The sequence below is a fragment of the Alosa pseudoharengus genome, unplaced genomic scaffold, assembly GCF_046254945.1.
Source record: "Alosa pseudoharengus isolate Yale_2024_CS ecotype anadromous, Long Island Sound unplaced genomic scaffold, YU_APseudo_1.1 YU_APseudo_1.1_scf_3, whole genome shotgun sequence".
Taxonomy (NCBI): domain Eukaryota; kingdom Metazoa; phylum Chordata; class Actinopteri; order Clupeiformes; family Clupeidae; genus Alosa; species Alosa pseudoharengus.
In genome coordinates, this window is record NW_027468718.1 from 34,306,473 (window position 1) to 34,329,035 (window position 22,563).

The 22,563-nt window shown below is 41.8% G+C and overlaps 2 protein-coding genes across 4 annotated transcripts in view; both read left to right on the forward strand.

Moving 5' to 3' along the window:
• Positions 1-5,142, forward strand: part of LOC143100705 (nuclear factor 7, brain-like) — a 39,832-nt gene extending 34,690 nt beyond the window's left edge. For 2 of the 3 annotated variants that reach the window (XM_076264115.1, XM_076264117.1), the window contains 5 exons: positions 106-201; positions 303-533; positions 720-742; positions 828-946; positions 1,176-3,460. In XM_076264115.1, coding sequence (XP_076120230.1) covers positions 106-201; positions 303-533; positions 720-742; positions 828-946; positions 1,176-1,714 — 1,008 coding nt within the window. In that variant the 3' untranslated portion in view covers positions 1,715-3,460. Of the gene's footprint in view, positions 1-105; positions 202-302; positions 534-719; positions 743-827; positions 947-1,175; positions 3,461-4,672 lie in introns of those variants that run through there. The other variant, XM_076264116.1, reaches the window with a different exon arrangement.
• A 2,467-nt stretch (positions 5,143-7,609) lies between these two features.
• Positions 7,610-21,900, forward strand: LOC143100710 (zinc-binding protein A33-like). The gene is made up of 6 exons (XM_076264122.1): positions 7,610-8,540; positions 18,484-18,579; positions 18,681-18,917; positions 19,047-19,069; positions 19,155-19,273; positions 19,967-21,900. Exons 1-6 carry the CDS (start codon positions 8,154-8,156, stop codon positions 20,497-20,499), a joined length of 1,395 nt encoding a protein of 464 aa, XP_076120237.1. The 5' UTR covers positions 7,610-8,153; the 3' UTR covers positions 20,500-21,900.
• Positions 21,901-22,563: the final 663 nt, after the last annotated feature.

A 22,563-nucleotide genomic window follows, 5' to 3' on the forward strand; every position in this document is an offset into this window, starting at 1 on the left:
GAGGATGGTGACTACCCACCTAAGTAGTGCGGGAGGATCTGGCTACAGAATAACACCGTTTTCCAGACCAATCCTGAATAACACTGTATGTTAATTTTATTCCAGGAAGAACTGAAGGTCAAACTGCAGCCCTTAAAGAACAAGCTGAACACCTTTAAAAAGGCTAAAGAAACGTGTGATGAAACTGCCCAACACATTACAGTAAGAGTGATGCCCCCTCCTCTAATAGTGATAAAAACATAACTAACATACACAGATCCCAAGTGTGAGACACCATCATGTGGTGATGTGTGGTATTACAGGTCCAGGCCCAACACACAGAGAGGCAGATCAAGCAGGAGTTTGAGAAGCTGCACCAATTTCTACAAGATGAAGAGGCAGCCAGGACAGCTGCACTGAGGGAGGAAGAGGAGCAGAAGAGTCAGGTGATGAAGGAGAAGATTGAGAAGATGAGCAGAGAGATCTCATCACTTTCAGACACAATCAGAGCCATAGAGGAGGAGATGGGAGCTGATGACATCTCATTTCTACAGGTTGGTACTTTTGAATTCTTGTTTTGAACAAAAGATGCACTTTGATGAGTGAACTAAAGTCAGAACACACACACACACACACACACACACACACACACACACACACACCCACAAACGCACACACACACACACACACACACTCCCTATTTCATACTTGCCTACCTCATTTCACCCTCTGTTTTCCAGAACTACAAGAGCACAGTGGAAAGGTGAGTGATCTGCCTCCTGTCTCTCTCTTCTCTGTGGTTCTGAACCCAAACCCACAGCAGCACTGACTCCTGAATGTTATTCCAGAGCCCAGTGCACACTGCAGGATCCAGAGAGGGTTTCAGGAGCTCTGATCAATGTAGCAAAGCACCTGGGCAACCTGAAGTTCAGAGTCTGGGAGAAGATGCAGGGTGTGGTTCAATACAGTGAGTTCATACACACACACACACACACACACACACACACACACACACACACACACACACGCACATACACACACACACACACACACACACACACACACTTATACATGAATACATGATCAGACATACAAACACACACACACACACACACACACACACACCATTTCAAATGAGTGAACAAAGGAGAAAAATCAGTTATCAACCACTGAATTCTCATGTTCTCTCTCTGTAGCTCCTGTGATTCTGGATCCCAACACTGCAAACCCACATCTTATCCTGTCTGAGGATCTGACCAGTGTGAGATTTGTTGAGAAACAGCAGCTTCCTGATAACCCAGAGAGATTTGATTACTATGACAGTGTCCTGGGCTCTGAGGGCTTTATCTCAGGGACCCGCTGCTGGGATGTGGAGGTTGGAGACTGTGTACTCTGGCATCTGGGAGTGAAGACAGAGTCTGGGGAGAGGAAGAGAAAGGATTCCATCAGCAGTGGAGTCTGGAGTGTGTGTCATTTTTATGGTAATTATACAGCACTCTCCCCATACCAGCCAGCCTCCACCATCACAGTGAAGCAGGAACCCCAGAGGATCAGAGTGCAGCTGGACTGGGAGAGAGGAGAGCTCTCATTCTCTGACCCTGATAATAACACAAACCTGCTTTCCTTCACACACACTTTCACTGAGAAACTGTTTCCATACTTTTACACAGGCTCATCTCTGAGGATTAGAGCCCGACCGATTTATCGGCGGGCCGATATTATCGGCCGATATTAAGCATTTTTCAAACTATCGGTATCGGCATTTATAATGGCCGATAAATTTATATTTTAAAAATAAAATAAAAACGGACGAAACACCCTTCAACCATGTCAGGAGTGTTGGCATTGTATAGTTTGTCCACCAGAGGGCACTCTACACCGTCCCTGCTGGCAACACTCGTGTATAATGCGCCACACATCCTGCAACCTGCTGATCCAGCCAGAATCGGGCAGAGAGAACCAGTTATCCGCGCATAGAGATCATCAGTGAAGTGTGTTCATGGTGATTTGGTCACGAGACATACATTGCTTGAAATAACAATTAAAAGAACATCCCCATCAGTTCTCTTAACTCAAATAAGCATGACAAAATTCGTGAAAACAATGTCCAGTTTTGCTGCTGTTACATTAGCCGAGAGTGAAGAGGAATTAGCTAGTAATTACGTTACGTTGTTACAGTGTAGTTGACTGTCTGTCCTTTTAACTTTTGACAATGTGACTGTATAAGTATGTATAAGTATATATACTCTTTTGATCCCATGAGGGAAATTTGGTCTCTGCATTTATCCCAATCCGTGAATTAGTGAAACACACTCAGCACACAGTGAGGTGAAGCACACACTAATCCCGGCACAGTGAGCTGCCTGCAACAACAGCGGCGCTCGGGGAGCAGTGAGGGGTTAAGTGCCTTGCTCAAGGGCACTTCAGCCGTGCCTACTGGTCGGGGTTCGAACCGGCAACCCTCCGGTTACAAGTCCGAAGTGCTAACCAGTAGGCCACGGCTGCCCCCTAAGGCCACGGCTGCCCCCTGAAGATGTATTTCTTTAATAGCGTGACAGTTATAGCAGTGAGACGTATCATCTCTCCCCGGCCTGTTATTTTGAAAGCGTATGTTACAATTTGCAGTATGACGTTATCCATTGCTAAATTAGGGCTCATCATAGACTAGCTAACCACAAAGCTAGCTAATGCCATGAATATCAGTGGAAGACCGCTAACGTTAACATTAATGAGCTTGGAAACCACAACGAACTTATTCTGCCTAAATAAAGTAATGATTTATAACTAGATGTACCGCAGAGCGGTACAAAATGTGACCGCCGCCCAGTCCAGCACATTTTTTCCACAAAAATAAATCACGCTGAAAGGCCTATATGATTCTAACTGTCTCACTAAATTGCATTATCCACACTCAATTCTCACTGGTATCTGCTAGACAACAAGTACCAAAACATGATTAGTTCATAGATTTCACATGTAAAATTAATTTTATACAACCCCACCCCCATCTCTGAAGACCCAGCTCTCATAGCAACACTTACAACAAGTCTTACTGATCCTAGCACTCACCAGCCGTCTTAAACTGACAAGTAACTGTTTAAAAACAGCACTCACTGATGCACTTATTCTTACTGTACTCTGTTTTTTAAATTGTCCTAAAATTGTTGAGAATTGCTCTAAAACTTAAACTGTTTACCATGTTGTTAGTCGCTTTGGCTAAAAAAGTGTCAGCCAAATGTAATGTAATGTAATGTAATGTAATGTAAAAGTAAAATCAGACGATTCATTTTTACGTTGTGTTAACTCATGAAACTTAGTAGAAATTGCATTACTTATTTTTATAAGTTGAAGTAACTTAAGACTTGATGATTCTTGATGATTCTTCCAGTGAACTTTGGGATTCTTGCACTGATACAGATAATTAAATATTTAAATTTGAGGCAATTGAAGTGTACAAGATAAAATAAAAAAGTTCAGATAACTGTTTTCTTTTTCTACGTCTTTCTGATTATTTGAGTTATATTCAGAGGTGTAAAAGTCTGGCTCACATTTTTGTTCTAACCATTCGCTTAATTAGCTGATTCTAATTAGCATAACTTTTAAGCCAGGTGGATCACCTAAGTCCTGGCCCACCTCAAGACCTGTTTACCACCCTCACTGGACCCATTCCAATTCGCCTACAGTCAGAACAGGTGTACAGAGGATGCCATCTCTACGGCACTTCACTCTGCCCTGTCCCACCTTGACAATAGCAACACCTATGTAACAATGCTGTTCATTGACTTTTAATTCAGCATTCAACACCATCATCCCCTCCAAACTGATCACCAAACTCAGAGAACTGGGCATACCTCCCTCTGTAACTGGATTCTGGACTTCCTAACCAGGGCTGGACTGGGACTAAAAAATGGCCTGTGCATTTTTGGCCATGGCGGCCCACCATGATTATTTATACGATATGCTGAGGCACACGACATACCAGATGATATATGCGCACATTTATCATCCATTTCGGGAAAGCAATGTTTCACTAATATTACATGATAATAATAACTGTAAGCTGTAACACCTGCAAACTATAACTTTTTTGGCAAGCTAAAATAACACTGTAAGTTGGACACCGAGTCTACTCATAGCATTATTTGAAAACAAAGGCTATTAAAACACACACACACACACACACTAGGGTGACCACCTCCAAACCAGCAAGGACGAGGTTGTGCACAAAACTCTATAGGCTACTATTATTATGCATGTTTTAAGTCTGACTGAATAAAATGAGTCCTGTAATTATTTCCTATGTTGAGCATTTACACACTTTTAGCCTACAATCTCCCCAGATACTATTAAGTGAAGATACACACATCCCAAAACATTTTCATTGTTACGGGCTATCATAATTTTTGTGTCATTCTGTCTTTCTGAGTGCGTGCGTGTGTAGCCTACGTGTGTGTACCTGCCTGTATGCGCACAGAAATGTGATAGGTTTGCTTGTTGTACTGCGTCAAGATTGACAACAATTTCGACCAATCATGACTGACTTCAGATCTCAAAAAATTGAGTGCGTTCTGAGGCCGACCACTCGTTGATTTGTTGTGGATAACTTATTTTATTTTTTCTCCTCTCCTTTTCTCCTCTCTGTGAAAACTGCATCGCCGGTGCATCACCGGTTCCTCACTCCCCTTCATCGAAGCCATCCAGAACAAGCAATGCTTGCGTAAGGCGCGCAGCATCATCAAAGACTGTTCTCACCCCAACCACAGACTGTTCAGCCCACAGGTCTCTCCTCACCCGAACCAGCAGGTTCAGAGGAAGCTTCTTTCCTGCGGCTGTCACCCTACTAAACTCTAGCTCTGCATCCCGGTGACATCCAAAGAACTAAGCCCCCATCACCCCCCGTCTGATGCCTCCTTGCCTGTGCCTGTTGAGGTGTCCACGACCATGGCAGCCTTGACAGGGACAAGAAGGAGGCGGACATCCCCCAGCCCCCCACCCCCCACAACTGCCCTATCCCATTCATAGTGTCCATTTATTTACAAATGTACATAATGTAATTACACTTATACATAGCCATATTCCACTGCTCTTCATCCTGCACATACACTTATTCTTAATACTATTATAATTTTACTGTCTCTGCACTACAATGGTACTGTTACCAGACTGCATAGCTGTACATACTGTACATACTTTATCTGTTTATATGGTTCATTCTAAATAACCATATATTTTAATGATAAAATAAATATTAATACAAATTATAAAAACAAACAAAAAGCATAAAAAAGGTATGTGTGTGTTTCACACCAAATAAAAATATTTTCCTCCTTCCACTTATTTAAACCTGCATGGCAAACTTCAGGTGCCAGGGTTAAGAAAACAACACCATTGGATGTTGAACATATTTGAGCAGGTTTAATTCTTTTTTGTCATATTACCCATATAACAAATTAACAGGAAAAAAGTAGGCCTAAGATCTAAACCAACAACAGTAAGCTATTACTAGCCTATAACCACAAAAACTGTTATTATAGGCCTACAATAATGTAGCCTGGTCAAATCAGTTCCTATCGTGGGTGACTGTAGTTCTTCAGACTCGGAGCACTATTTTTTACTACCCCTGCTGTCTGTACCACGTCCATCGCGACTATCATCACGATTACCACTGCCACCTCCAGCTATGTTGGGCAGAGGGTCGAAATAAGCACGGTATGCTTAGTGGACACCATATTCTCCTTCAGAATCAGAATAGGTGAATAACATAGCCTACCCAAGACTTGATCACACGTGAAACATTTGGTGTCAGCCTATTTCTTCTTCAATTTGTGCAAAATTATGGCCTGCTTCGCTTCCGCGTAGGGTTGCCAACTTCCTCAACCCCAAATGAGGGACACTTCACTTCAAATGCGGGACACCCCCCTCCCCCCCAAAAAAAAAAATTAAACAAAATTTACAAATGGTGTACTGTCACTTTAAGAGCATAGTCTACTCTACACAGTATTCATAATATTTTGCCAGCTCCAATCAAATATAGCCTATGGTCATTCCACAAACTAACATTGTTTGTGCCACATTTAGGCCTATAGCACAATTATGTTAAGTATATATTAAGTTGGTGTAAACAACCTTCATTCCTGTGGAAATAGAAGCATGTAATGATGCTAGCTAGATATTTTCTGTTTGCAATTAAAAGTGAATTATGAACCTGGTAGCCACCTAGCTATCTAAGTGGAAAGTGTTTCAATTGGCATAGTTATCATGTGCTTCATGTAAATGCTTAGTTTAAGGGAAACGGATTATTGAAGATTTCAAGACTCAACAATTCCATTACACAAAGGCAATTGACCTAGCCTCGTGAGCATCCTGATCTCGCGAGCTTCAGGGTTTCACTCGCAGATCAGTCTGGATACTTTCCGTTAAAGAAAATTTGGAGCAGTTCACCAAACGAACGTCCAATCGTTGGCTTTGAGGCGGGTTGAGGTGTGACGCAACGAACAACATGACGGCATCCACAGAGATGAGCATAGCTATCGCGCAAGTTTTATTCAAATTAGAAAGTATTCCTGGGTAAACTGTGAAGCTATGAGTCTCAGCCATGCAGCTGGGAGGAATGAATGACACAGACATCCTCCACGGCTGATTCCAGTTCATAATGGAGGAATATACTATCTTCAGAAGTGTAGGGCCTACCGTGAAAACGTGATGGAAATTGTCGTTGATTAGGTTCATAAATGGTAAGTTAAAACATCTTAACGTTTGTCACGTTACCTAACTTAATTGTATGTTAAACGGCATTAGAAGAATACTTTGTTCATCTAATTGGTTGATTTGGCCCGTCGATAACCAACAAAGGTGGTGATAGACAGATGGTTTATCCAATCAGCTAACCAGTATGTCCGCCCCTTCCCAAAAGTTCTTCAATGAAAAGTTCCCAGATGGATATGCGGAGCAAATCCATCTGGCGGAGTCAGGTTACAATTGACCACTCTTCATATTCTATCAGTCCAAATCACAGTGCGTGCAGCCTATGTCAAAGTGCCCTCACATTGTAAATGGTCAGTAGCATAGTGTGAACCGGATAATTCGGCAATCTCCTCGCGTTGTTTTTGTTGTTCTCGTGATTTCCTTTTAAAAGTTTCTTATATTAAAAAGGTGAAATCAATTACCAATGACCACAAGCCAGCTGGAAACTTCCACCCTCTCTCCCTCTCGTTCCCAATTAAAACGAGTAGCATAACGTTCAAGTTAGATCTGCTGCATAATAGAGAGACTGAGAGGACCCAAAAAGTATCATCCTTATGTAAGATGCTTTTGCTGCATTTTGACATTGTAATCGTTCTCTAAGAAGAGTGAAAAGCAGTTTGCAGTAAAGCTTTTCTGGCTAAATTGTGGTGCCCCTTCTGTCCCTTGGTGCCGTGCGCACAGTGCGAGATGCGCGTGGTTGCGGCGGCACTGAACACTTTGTTCCAGGTGCGTTTACAGTAGCCTACTATTGACAAGTTAACAAGGCCGATGAGCTGTGATTGAAAATCGGGAGTGGCGCTGTCCCTGACGGGACAAATCAAAATCACCCAAAATACGGGATGTCCCGCCCAATTCGGGACCCTACTTCCGCGTCATTACAAACAAATGCACGTCTTTGTGTTTCTCGCGTGTAATACATTTCCTGAAAACTTTGTGCAGCGAATTTGGGCTTGAATCGAAGCTCTGGATGTCTAGCAACTAGTGGAGGAGAGTAGCATAGCCTACAAATGGGATTTGTCACCGTCTTGGATCTATCGTCTATTTTAACCTGTGTTGTTGTTTGTTGCAATTAAAAATACCCTCAAGGGCCGAATTGCATATTATTTTGACATTAGGTCGCGGGCCGGAGTTTGAGACCCCTGCTTAGGCTTAAGAGTCCCTCCCTCCTGAATGAGGAAGTGAACCTGAGCAACCTGATCATTTTGCTGTTCAGTTGCAGTACAGGATAGGATAGTTCTTGTAGACCATAAGTTTTAAATTATTGGTGTTTTGTGTACAACAATTAAGAAGACTGGACATTTCTGCTGGAGAGTTATGTTGACATATCGGGATTAATTTCAGTCAGGATTCTGGTTCAGGCTGTCACAAGTTTTCAGAACAGTGAAAGTGAAAGTAGAAACAGTGTAGAACAACTAAAACGACTAGAGAAAATGTCCTCCATGTTGGTCTCAGAAGATGATTTGTCCTGTTCTGTGTGCTGGGAAATCTTCAATGATCCTGTTCTTCTGACCTGTTCTCACAGCTTCTGTAAAGCCTGTCTGAAAACATTCTGGGAGAGCAATGGATCCAGGGAATGTCCAGTCTGCAGGAAAAGATCCTCCAAAGATGAGCCTCCTCTTAACCTGCATCTCAGGAACCTGTGTGTAGATTTCCCAAAGAAGAGAAGACAGGAAGAACCATTGTGCAGTGAGCACCGTTCAGAACTCAAGCTCTTCTGTGAAGAGGACAAACAGCTATTGTGTCTGGTGTGCCGAGACTCAAAACTCCATAAAAACCACAACTTCAGTCCCATTAATGAAGCTGCACTGGAGCGTAAGGTAAGACTTCTGCTTGTAAATTAATGTGTCCTTGTATTATCACTAACAGTGCAATATGGGTTTTATCACCAAAAACCTCTTTGAAACACACTTCCACAGAATATCCGTTGGGTGCTGTATCCTCACCCTAAACCAGTGTTTCCCAAACTTTTTTTCTGGCGACCCACTTTTTAAAAATGACAGCCCATCGCGACCCATTTCACTTCAAATCTACCCTGCAACCACCAACACTGTTTTAGGCCACAGGTTCTCCAACTTTTCTATGCCTCCCCCAACCATACATTGCTATAGGATCTAGATAGATAGATCCTGCTTTGAACACGGTAGTGTTGCATTTTGAGCACCATCAGCGTGAAAAGTTGGAAATGACTACTGAAAAGATACGTTTTAATGCGCATCCGAGAGTTTGGGGAAATTCTCGCATGTTGCGCATTCGTCAGCATAGTAAAGCTGTTTCTGTATTTCTAAAAAAAATGCTGTAGGCTAGGCCTACGTTGCGTTGCAAATGGGTCCATAACACTGTGGAACACTTTGGAGTTCGCGAGGTAGAAAACGAGAGAAATAGTGTTTAAAATGTCTATTTAAATTGTAGCCTAATATAATGCACTGTTGTGCATTTTAAATCAGAAATAAGAATGTGAGGAGGTTGCTATTAACTTTAAAGATTGCATCTACAATCGAAACTATCTACATGCAAATTGAATATCCTTATCCGGTCTATGGATGTCTGCTTTAGTTGACAGCACGGTCACTAGATTTTAATCGGTAAAGTTGAGGAACTGGGGCCGGTTCCCCAAAACGTTCTTATCGCTAAGTAGTTCTTAACCTATTCCTTAACCTCTCTCTTAACGTTATGGCATGATTCCCGACACGTTCGTACGCTAAGTATATCTTCTGTAGGCCTAAGTCACACTTTCGTAAGGTTGGTCTGGACCATTCGTAGCTCTCTCTTAGCGTTGTTTGAGCTCTCAAGACGCTAGTCGCCGCCACTGTGCAGCAGTCTTTAATCAGCGCAGCGCAGTACAAGTCAAACTATGGTACAGTATGTTGATGATGTTGTGGCTCAACGATGATTTTATGTTATGGACATTTTAAGACTAATAATAAAATATGTTCGCAATGGATGCAGGCCTATTTATGAAGTTTACTTTATTTGGTATCAGAACTAATATGGTGGTAAGCCTAGGCTATTTCGTAATGTCATTAAAGCGTTCAAATTGGCAATCACTTTTGATAATTAAAAGCTGGCAAAGAATTTGCCTCTAAATGGCTAAGATCTATAAATGGGTAAGCATGGTGGTGTCCAGTAAGCGACCAACTAGGCCTATGGCAGCGATCCAACGTGTCCTTGTATTGAATCAAAAACGGCGCCGGTGTTCCAGTTTAGATGGTGAGCAGTTTAACTGGTGATATTTGCATAAAATCAGTGAATATTCTACAAGACCCTGCCTACTTCTTAACCTGCTCTGCCTCCGATAGCAGGTTTATATTAGGCTACATTTTCAAGAAGTGTTTGCAAGTGAGACAATATAACGGATATCACTGAAAACATCACCAGTGTATGTCTAATACATGTCCGTTTAAGCATTATCCACAAATATGACACATACTGAATGAATGGAAAAAAATAAAACTAGCGATCTAGCTGGGATTCGAACCACGCATGGACAAGAAAGTTGATTGGCTTAGCTTCTACATCGTCTATACCACTACACTACGAGCCGCTGAAATTCATGGCAGATTTCTATGTATATATTGAACTGTTAGTCAAAGTTAACACAGGTTAACATAAGTGAGAAATATACGCCCATGTTAACTGGTGCCATCACAATTTAACATGGGCATATGCAAGCCTCAAAACAACAAAATAGGTTCATCTTTGCCTCACAGACCAAAACCTAACTGATGTACAACAAACTGGCATGTCCCACTAACACTTTATTCCGTTTTGGGGGTTAATAATATGAAATACGTCATGTGCAAAAATTATCATAACTTAGTGTCATGTCTCGGTGAAGTTATGCAGTGAGCTGTCTAATGATTTGAAGTGAACGCATGAAACTTATTTTCTCCGAGTTAAATATTATTTAATTTGTTGGTCCTAATTTGACGACACAAAATGGTTATCATGGTAGCATATATTAAAAAACTTTGATGAGAGAGTTTGATGACAGATGTTGCTGTTTCAGATTCCCACCTAGCCTAAATTAGAAAATAGTTTAGCCTACTTACTGCTCATTCAGCAGCCTGTTGCAAAACATTCACTTAGCCTAGATGTTTGCTATAATGAATATCTTGATCGATTGACAAATAAGCTGTCACAAGACAACATAGACCTACATTCATTTAATAGGAACACCATGCTATTGCATAGATACAAAATAACCAGTGGTGCAATTGGTTAGCAGGGTGGACTATTGCTGCTAGCTTGCTATTTTAGTGGGCAGTTCGAGGCTCATAATTTTTGCTTTCTGCACAAAAAACGAGCAACGTCTGATGGGGTCATTTGTTACTGTTTGTGATGCAAAATTACTGAGGCAAAATTAATCTGCATTATTCAAGGCATGCAGTTTGCTCATGTTATAGGCTATCACCAGTTAACATGGACATCAGGATAGCTAGTAGCCTAAGCTAGTAGACTCTAATAGACTAATGACAAGCGTTGCTCTCTGTGGCGTAGTGATGATAGTGCTTACTGTTTAGAACATTTTGCCTCAGTGAGACTCATGTTCGAAACCCAACAAAAGCTTCGCTGATTTACTTTGACACATTTCCTGTTTGCACAACATTTTGTGTGGATGCTTAAGCAGACATGCATTATACATAGCGATTCCCGCATGTTTTCGGCAAGATCTTTCATATTCTGTCACGCACTGTAGGCTTGTGAAAATGTGAATCTCCAGCACTGGAAGGGCGGAGGCAGAGCAAAGCGTTGTTAACAAGTAGGCAGGGTCTTGTTGAATATTCACGGATTTTATGCAAATATCACAAGTTAACCTGCTCACCATCTAAACTGGAACACCGGCCGCGGAGCCGTGTAGTCCATGTCGCTCCATAGCTCTTTTTTGTTGCTGTTGCACAAGTTATTCCGAAAGCTGGAAAACAGTGTCACCTTGTGCAAGCTCACCTCGTCCAGCACAATTTCAAGTTCCTCTGACGAGAAGCTTGGTACCCTTTTTTTACGTTGCTTCCCCACCATACTGTAGGCCTAGGCTATCTAACTCTCTCTCTGTTCATTGTAGATAGGTTGCTTTTTATTGAAAACATTAACCAATGGCAATCAATACCGCATTAAACAGAAGTAACTGCAGCTGCTTGCCAATCAATTCTAATTGTAAGCTACCTTACCATTAATATAAAAGTGTATCACATAATTTTTAGAAGTCGTTAAACCCATCAAGAAGCGGCACAAGTGGCACAACGGGATAAGGAGGGTGGATGATTAGCGAGGGATACCCGGTTAGTCTACCCGTCACAACATATCGTGTGAACATATTAGGCTGCCAATTTGATAATTTAGTTAATAGTTGATATTTTACTGATAACTTAAACTATGTTCAAATAAATGTTACTGGAATAATTTGAGGAATGTTTTATTTGCATAGAACGTGTTGTCTTTCTTAACGCCGTCATGCACCTTCGCCTGAAGTAGAAAATCGATTCCTGAGCAATCGATGCCAACTAATTCAGCACCTTCACTTGGGACAGCGCCTTTGTAACGTCGAACGTAAGAGGCAGCGTGTTAAGAAGCTTCCTAAGGGACACTTCGGGGAACACACTTAGGAACATAAACAACTTTGGAAAGATATATCTTTTGAGTCTTCTTAGCGCGCTAAGAGTGAGCGTTATCGGGGAACCGGCCCCTGGTTTCTGTTAATGTTCGTGCAAATAGGCGGATTCATGTCCCTTGCAGTTTGTAACTGCGAGGTACAGGTCATGGCAGGCGCCCCACAGAACGGTTTCATTTTCAGAGGCAGATATCCATGCTCTGGCTCCCCCTCTGCGATGCGTTCGTCCCCCAGTTTCATGCGCCAGTTTCATGAGCTTTTATGACAAAACCGTAACGGTGGTAGTTAACAAACTACATCCTAATAGAAAACTGTTAACTTTCCTGGTATCAAATGACAAATGGTAGGCCTATCAGTTAGACCTATAACACAACATAAATTGTGCTGGGCTGGCGACCCAAATACATTCTCCTGCGACCCACCCGTGGGTCGCGGCCCAGACTTTGGGAAACACTGCCCTAAACCATATCGGAACTCCCCCTATTACCGTCGGTCCCGTATTTCCGCCGTCTTGCGTGTATGTGTCACTTAATATCCATTTCTATACAAACCAAGACGGCGGATTCATAAAGAAACGCAAGCACCCACACCATAGGTGTATCTAAATTAGCTATGTACCAAAAATGACATTTTACCGTGACTCGAAGAGCTGTAAACAGTGTTGTAAGGCTGCGTGTACACAACCGCTTGGAGCTCCAGTGGAATTTTAATTTCATGACGAGAATTCTCGGTCTACCGTTCGTGTGCCGTTGAAACGACGTAAATAGGCGACCCATTAGGCCAGGGCCCACTTCCCCGAAAGCATCTTAAGCCTAAGAGCGTCGTAAAGTCCCTCTTACGAACGTCTAAAGATTTGCCGACTGTTTCCCGAAACCATCGTAGCTTAAGAGCGTCGTGAAAACACTCGTAGATCTACGAGTGCTCCAGAGTACTCGTTACCGGCTAAGAGCGTCTTAACAGTAGGCCTACTTCTCACTGAGGTCACCCAACAGGACATACAGAGGAATTACAACTTAGAATACATAATCCAACTTCCCATTCTTTATTGTGTTTACCTGTGATGAATCAGATTTTAGCGTGCAAAATGGTCATAATAATGTGATGAAAAGCGGACAAAAATGCAATCAAGTTATGAAACGAGACGTTGCCAGAATAATTTGACATTATCTTTGCTAAGTGAATATTTTATTAGGCCTATGAGGTAAAAAGCAGAGAAAGCAACATGTGGTTTAGTCTGTAGCCTACTGCATCAAAATCTAAGCCTTCACATTTCCTCTCTTTCTTACTCGACTTCTTTCTTATCTTCAAACGTGTTCTTAAGTGACACCGCGAAAAATTATTGCATGGTGCAACAATCTAATCTTAAAATAATTACAACTATTTATGTCTCTGTGTGGTATATAACCTACTTGGGATGCTTACATGCAGACGTCAAATTGTTTCTATTTTCGTATTGATGTGAATAAATGTGTAGATCCGAAGTTTAAATGACTTAGTCAAAGTCAAAGTCTGCTTTATTGTCAATTTCTTCACATGTCAAAAGATACAAAGAGATCGAAATTACGTTTCCCACTATCCCACGGTGGGATTCCGAACTAATAATTGGGGTTGATACGGTATCATATCATACAACATTTCAGGTTAATACAAAAATAATCATGGGTCGGTTCCCCGATAACGCTCACTCTTAGCGCGCTAAGAAGACTCAAAAGACATGTTTATGTTCCTAAGTGTGTTCCCCGAAGTGTCCCTTAGGAAGCTTCTTAACACGCTGCCTCTTATGTTCGACGTAACAAAGGCGCTGTCCCAAGTGAAGGTGCTGAATTAGTTGGCATCGATTGCTCAGGAATCGATTTTCTACTTCACGCGAAGGTGCATGACGGCGTTAAGAAAGACAACACGTTCTATGCAAATGAAACATTCCTCAAATTATTCCAGTAACATTTATTTTAACATAGTTTAAGTTATCAGTAAAATATAAAATATTAACTAAATTATCAAATTGTCAGTAATATGTTCACACGATATGTTGTGACAGGTAGACTAACCGGGTAGGCCTATTCCTCATCATCCACCCTCCTTATCCCGTTGTGCCACTTGTGCCGCTTCTTGATGGGTTTAACGACTTCTAAAAATTATGTGATACACTTTTATATTAATGGTAAGGTACCTTACAATTAGAATTGATTGACAAGCAGCTGCAGTTACTTCTGTTTAATGCGGTATTGATTGCCATTGGTTAATTGTTTTCAATAAAAAGCAACCTATCTACAATGAACAGAGAGAGAGTTAGATATGGTGGCGAAGCAACGTAAAAAAAGGTGTGCTCCAGAGTAGGCCTACTCGTTACCGGCTAAGAGCGTCTTAACAGTACTTCTCACTGAGGTCACCAACAGGACATAGGCTACAGAGGAATTACAACTTAGAATACCTAATCCAATTTACGTTCCCATTCTTTATTGTGTTTACCTGTGATTAATCAGATTTTAGCGTGCAAAATAGCATAGCCTACATTTAATGGTCATAATAATGTGATGACAAGCGGACAAAAATGCAATCAAACGAGACGTTGCCAAAATAGTTTGACATTATCTTTGCTAAGTGAAGGCTATATTTTATTAGGCCTATGAGGTGAAAAGCGGAGAAACATGTGGTTTAGTCTGTACTGCATCAAAATCTAAGCCTACACATTTCCTCACTTTCTTACTCGACTTCTTTGTGTTCTTAAGTGACACCGCGAAAAAATATTGCATGGTGCAACAATCTAATCTTAAAATAATTATTTATGTCTGTGTGGTATATAACCTATACTTGGGATGCTTACATGCAGATGTCAAAGTGTTTCTATTTTCGTATTGATGTGAATTAATGTGTAGATCCGAAGTTTAAATGGTAGGCCTATGTCACATGCAGTCACCTGACATCACCGTAAAATCGCGTCAAATTGGAGGATATTTCAGAACTATTAACGTGGACTGGACAGCTCCCCTTAAAAGCGTCTTAAGAGAAGTGCACGCGCGTTCACGCTACGAGCATGTTCGGGAAACAGTAGGAAAAAACAAACGAACGATCGTAAGATGAATCGTAGAAAACCCTCTTAAGAGCGTGTCTCTGTCGTTATCGGGAAACTGGGCCCTGACCAACCTTACGAAAGTGTGACTTACACAAGATATACTTAGCGTACGAACGTGTCGGGAATCGTGCCATAACGTTAAGAGAGAGGTTAAGGAATAGGTTAAGAACTACTTAGCGATAAGAACGTTTTGGGGAACCGGCCCCAGACCAACATTACGAAAGTGTGACTTACACAAGATATACTTAGCGTACGAACCTGTCGGGAATCGTGCCATAACGTTAAGAGAGAGGTTAAGGAATAGGTTAAGAAGTAGGCTACTTAGCGATAAGAACGTTTTGAGGAACCGGCCCAAGAACGTTTTGGGGAGCCGGCCCCATATTGACATCTTTGTCAGTTATGAAGATAAAACCAAGCCTACGCAAAAAAATCTTAATTCCCAACAGAGGCCAGTTTGCATGAATGTCTATATTATGTTCCAACAGTTGCACTATGAGAAATAGAGACTGTGCCAACATATAGATTTTTGTCTCTTCCTTCTGAATCTTTGCTCTTCTTCCATGACCTCCTTTCCATAGGGTTGCATGTACAGTAGGCTACAGTACTCTTAAAACATGTAGGCTATGATAATGCCACCAGCTTGATATGATTGATCATGATATATGAATGCTGAGTTTAGAGTCAGTTTTTTAGACAGTTTGACTAAGTGGTAATACTTTAGTGCCGAAGCAGAGAACATTTTTAGACATTTGTGAGGTGTACTGTATTTGTATTTGTTAATCAAGGATTTGCAGTATGAAAGGAAATGATTGCTCTGCAGTTGACCCATCAATGCGCGCGGACACACACACACTCTAGGTATACACTGGGTAGGCTAGTTCCTGTAATTAACTTTGAAGCTTTTGAGGAGATACAACTGTTGTTATTGCTTCCCAGCTCTGAATATTGTTAGTTAGGTTCTTTATTGTCAAGGGGATCATCTTTTTCACACATCGGAGGTTCCAAAGCAGCATAAGAACTACAACATGTGGAGACATCCTCTTTTACATATAACAGATAACCCTCTCACCACATTACCCTCTCACCACAGGAAAAAACTTATAGACAGAAACAGCATGACAGACAACAATACAGGGGTGAAAAGTGTTACATCAGTTTGGTAAGTGCAGTGATGGCTGAGGCAGACATCCCAACCTCCAAAAAGTAATTTCAGGGAGGTATCACTTCACACGGCAAGTAGAACGCTCCATTGACTTGAATGGGATTTCCCAAAGTTCTAGCGGTCATTATTTCTGAGGAAAGGACCTCTGAAAAAATAATGGCCGCTGTCAATGGCAACGGAGTTTGTGCTTCTAATTCAGGTATTTCATATCACTACGCAAGGACTGGAACTTCATTCAAAAGTGAAAACAGACAGTTGATCAGCTGTGTTTTAAAGAATGTTTGATTCAAGTTCAGCGTGTGTTGTTGCGAACTATTTGTTTCTCAGCAAATGCCAGGATGAACGGTAACAAATAGGCTAGGCTATGTAGGCTAAAGTCATATCATGGGGAGTTTATTATTTCGTTTTGGCAAGTAGCCGTGTAATAAGCGGGATAATGTATAGAACGTTGGTCATTATGTAAGAGATAATGTATAGAACTCTGCCATGCGTCGGGGTCCGGTTCGCCCTGTCGGGACTTATTTTCCCAATAATGACCGGCGTTCTATACATTATCCCACTTATTACACGGCTACTTGCCAAACCGAAAGAATAAATTCCCCACATATGACTCTTTAGCCTACATAGCCTAGGCTATAGCCTATTTGTTACCGTTTTATCGTGGCTTTTGCTGAGAAACAAATAGTTCGCAACAGCACACGCTGAAGTTGAAACAAACATTCTTTAGAACACAGCTGTTCAACCGTCCGCTTTCACTTTTGAATGAAGTTCCAGTCCTTGCGTAGTGATATGAAAGACGTGAAATAGAAGCACAAAACCCATTTTCCTTGACAGTGGTCTGTTATACTTAGCAATGGTCTGTTATTTAGAATTAGCAGACCACCGAACGTTGGGAAGGCCCATTCAAGTGAATGGAGCATTCTTCAGCATTATGAAGAGCCGTGTAGGTGTAATAATGGGAAAATAAGTCCCTTCAGGGCGGAACAAGACCCCTCCGCGTCGGGGTCTGGTTCGCCATGTCGGGACTTATTATGACCGCCGCACAGCGAATGTCTAGTCAGTACACCAAATATGGAAGGCCTATAGATAGAATTTGTGATGATAAAATATGTAGATTTTGGTAGTTTGGTCTTTTCATGTAGCCTTAGCAACTAGCCCTCCTCTTGTGTTCGTGGTCAAATGTGACCGATTGACAATTCTTTTCTCTCAAAAATATTGTTAACTTATTCTGACTACTATGAGGCTCCTTGACTTTGTTAACACAGGGTATCTGAACACACAAATTTTGATAATTTTTATAACAATTTGAGTGTTTTATTTAACTTTAGAACACCCATGTGTATTTCTGGTCAAAAATGACCGGCCATTAGAAATGAATGGGTGAGAAAATGGTCAGTGTATAAAATTGAGTCTAGGCACATACAAATTGATCAGATGGACTGTATATGTGCTTCTGTACAATAAAAAACACACACAAACACACCCTCACTCCCCCTCTTTGCTTCTATGCCAGCCCCCACTGGAACCTTTTCCCAATAGAATCTTGCAAGTCTTTCTGACTTGCATGAGCTCAGGTCAGTGAGGCCTGCAGGCCATAAATAGCAAATGGAAGTTCAAAACTGGTTTTACCCAATAGAACACAAGTTGATACTAAGATCTATCACAAGATTAGATGATAATATGTGGGTTACTATGGATTTATAACAAGTTGTAATGCAGCAAGGGAACACAAAACTAGTAAACATAAAACAAACACACCAGGAGGGCTAGAATAGGCCTGAATAATATGCACATGAAATGACACTTGTTAAACTCAACTCAAGATGTCTTTTGCAATCATTTAACCTGTCATGGGCAATCACCTTCAACACAGTTTTCCAGACCAATCCTGAATAACATTGTATGTTAATTTTTTTCCAGGAAGAACTGAAAGTCAAACTGCAGCGCTTACAGAACAAGCTGGACACCTTTAAAAAGGCTAAAGAAACGTGTGATGAAACTGCCCAACACATTACAGTAAGAGTGATGCCCCCTCCTCTAAGAGTGATAACAACATAACTAACTTACACAGATTCCAAGTGTGAGACTCCACCATGTGGTGATGTGTGGTATTACAGGTCCAGACTCAACACACAGAGAGGCAGATCAAGCAGGAGTTTGAGAAGCTGCACCAGTTTCTACGAGATGAAGAGGCAGCCAGGATAGTTGCACTGAGGGAGGAAGAGGAGCAGAAGAGGCAGATGATGAAGGAGAAGATTGAGAAGATGAGCAGAGAGATCTCATCTCTTTCAGACTCAATCAGAGCCATAGAGGAGATGAGGCATAGAGGAGCTGATGACATCTCATTTCTACAGGTTGGTACTTGTGAAGTTTTGCTTATTTTAAACAAAAGATGCACTTTGGTGAGTGTAGAACTGAAGTCAGAACACACACACACGTTTCCTACTGATAAGATCTACCTCATTTCACCCTCTGTTTTACAGAACTACAAGAGCACAGTGGAAAGGTGAGTGATCTGCCTCCTCTCTCTCTCTTCTCTGTGGTTCTGAACCCAAACCCACAGCAGCACTGACTGCTAAATGTTATTCCAGAGCCCAGTGCACACTGCAGGATCCAGAGAGGGTTTCAGGAGCTCTGATCAATGTGGCAAAGCACCTGGGCAACCTGAAGTTCAGAGTCTGGGAGAAGATGCAGGAGATTGTTCAATACAGTGAGTACACACACACACACACACACACACACACACACACACACACACTTCGCCTGAAAGGGTCTAAACGTTATTGGTTTATAGTTAAACGTTGGGAACTCCGGTTTGTGGACATTTTCTCTTCACGCACACACACACATACACACATTCACACTTATGCTCTAACAAACACATACATGCACACACACACACAATGCAGCACTGACCGGCAGTCATATTATGTACCGCTATGCGGAACATGTAGTTCAATAGTGTTGATTCTCACTCTGTTTGGCCCATTCGTTAGTGTAAGTAGATTGGTAGTTTGGTTCCGCATCAACTTGAGTCTTAACTGTCATACTAAATGTCCAACAGTCAGCTACTTCTGAAGTTCAGACCTTGAGGTCAACTGTAGTAATCTGCAGATCACTGCAGCCTGAAACTAGTAGCTGCTGAAGAAGGGAGATTTCTACCATTTCTGTGGCTGATGACACCATCACAATGGAGCGATTTTACCAATGAGCTGTTAAGGAAATAACATTCACTTAGTTAGTAATTACAAAAAGGGGGGACAATTAGATGATCAAATCTACAGGCATAAAACACACACACACACACACACACACACACACACACACACACACCATTTCAAAGGAGTGAACAAAGTAGAATAATCAGTTATCACCACTGAATTCTCATGTTCTCTCTCTGTAGCTCCTGTGATTCTGGATCCCAACACTGCAGTCCCACAACTCATCCTGTCTGAGGATCTGACCAGTGTGAGATTTGTTGAGAAACAGCAGCTTCCTGATAACCCAGAGAGATTTGATACGCATGACTGTGTCCTGGGCTCTGAGGGCTTTAACTCAGGGACTCACTGCTGGGATGTGGAGGTTGGAGACTGTGTACTCTGGCATCTGGGAGTGAAGACAGAGTCTGGGGAGAGGAAGAGAGGGAGTTCCATCCGCAGTGGAGTCTGGAGTGCCTATCATTCTTATGTTAATTACACAGCACTCTCCCCATACCAGCTAGCCTCCACCATCACCGTGAAGCAGAAACCCCAGAGGATCAGAGTGCAGCTGGACTGGGACAGAGGAAAGCTCTCATTCTATGACCCTGATAATAACACACACTTACACACTTTCACACACACTTTCACAGAGAAACTGTTTCCATACTTTTTGACTAACTCATCTCTGAGGATCTTACCAGTGAAGGCTGCAGTATCAGTAGAGCAGCTCAGGTAGAGTTCACACACCTGCTGCAGTATCAGTAGTGCTAAACTCTCATTTTGAAACAATTGTTAATTTGTCAAACATATTGCCACTATTTGATTGGAAGTAATGGTGGTTCTGATACATTTTATACTTATTTTTACTTCCATTGGTAATTGGCAATAATAATAATCCTTGGCTATGGAGGAGATGGGACAGGAACTCTACATCAGTGATCTACATCACTGGAGTGTTCATGTGAACTCTACTGTACTGGTCATCTGATAATGTGGATCACAGCTAACAGTATTCACCTCTTTGTCTCTGCTGGTTCTTACTGGAGCTTTTGATTAATCTCATTTGCCTGTGGACTGATCTCATGCATTAGTGCAGGTTACGGGGACGCTGGCGAGAGACACGTCCATCTGGCATCATGTTTTTGTTTGTTTTTATGTCATGTTCGTAATTTTATGTAATGTCATGCTTATTTTTTGTATTGATTTGTCTAGTTAAACGTTTTCTCTCTTTATTTACGTTATTTTTGATAGTTTTCGTGTTATTCTCTTATCTTTTTTACTGCTTCTAAGTCGGCTGATGTCGTTAACGTTTGTCCATTGGGAGCTTGCTATGGCTAGTGCTAGCTTTTGCCCTGGGCCTCTGACATCCTTCCCATCCATCTGTGAGTCGTATAACACCGGTGCTGCACTTCACTGTCTGGTCGAGGGGATTTCTCGGGACAGCAGCTGGAGCTACTCTGCGAAAGATCTGCCGAGGCCGCCGAGCTGTTTCTGACCTGTTTCTGAGCTGCCATGCCAACTGCCTGGAGTCTTGATTGAGCAGACTAACGTTAACGTTAACGTTGAAGAACTCTGCATCATGGACCAACAAACTGTCCAACAAGTCCACCGAGGTGCTGATCTACAAGATCGCCCACGACTTCGGACTGTTATGCTTCCAGTGATCTCCACACTAACAAGGCCTAACGTTAACGTTATCTCCAGACTGCCAGTGAGTGTAAAGAACTTTGTTGGCGTTGCATCGGTTGTGGAGACACAGCTGTGCGCAGTTTCACGCGAGTCATCATTGCCCTTGGACATTTTCAGCCGGTTGGAAATTGGACTAATTTTATTTTTAATTTTTATTTATTTTATTTATTAATTTGTTTGTTGTCTGTCTTGTATGTCTTGGTGTCACGGGTAGGCTTACGCTGGCAACTACGCCGCTCTGTCCGGCATCTATTGTGTTTGTTAGTCTATGTGTCAATGTCTTATATGTGGAGCGCTTTGGGTTGCACTCTGTGCATGTTAAATGTGCTATACAAATAAAACTGACTTGACTTGACTAGTGATTTTCCAGAACTAATGGAGCAAATGATGTAATAATGACTGTTGGATGTGGAGTTTGGCTGAAATAAATGGATATTACTAAAATGTTCATGCTATTGCTATTGAGTTTTTAGCACTTTGCTAGGCACCTTTTTAGCGATTCACAGTTAACTAGATGTACCGCATAGCGGTACAAAATATGACCGCCTCTCAGTCCTGTACATCCATTCCGCGAAAATAAATCATATTAATGAATTTGTCTCCATCTTCTACTCCATTCCCCACTCTTGAAACTTTTGTGTATGCTTGTTTGGAATGTGTGTTTGCGGGCCGCACACAAAGTAGCCTACTGGCGCTGCGAAGTTGAATAGATTTGTAGCACTTGCCAAAACATTTGTAGCATTGTTATAAAACCTTTAAAGCGATGGTTCAGAGTAATTTCACCCTAGGGTCCTTTGCACCATGACCCCGAGCCAAACACCCTCCCAGAACCTTTTTTCCCTTGGTCGAGTAGCGTGTTAAGGATCAATATTACATTTTAGTCAAATAACACAAAAAAAATACACTGGGTGCCATATTGGACAGATCTGGAAGATGCCAGCAAGGGATGCTCACTCCTTCTCAACTGTGGCTGTGTGGTTGCCTGTAAGGCCACCGAGCTGGACTTTGCTGTACCACATTGTGCAAGTGTGAGGGAGGCTGTACTAATAATGATGAAGAGTGAAACCAAAAATCTTTGAATAAATACATGATGTTTAAGCAAAGTCCCTCC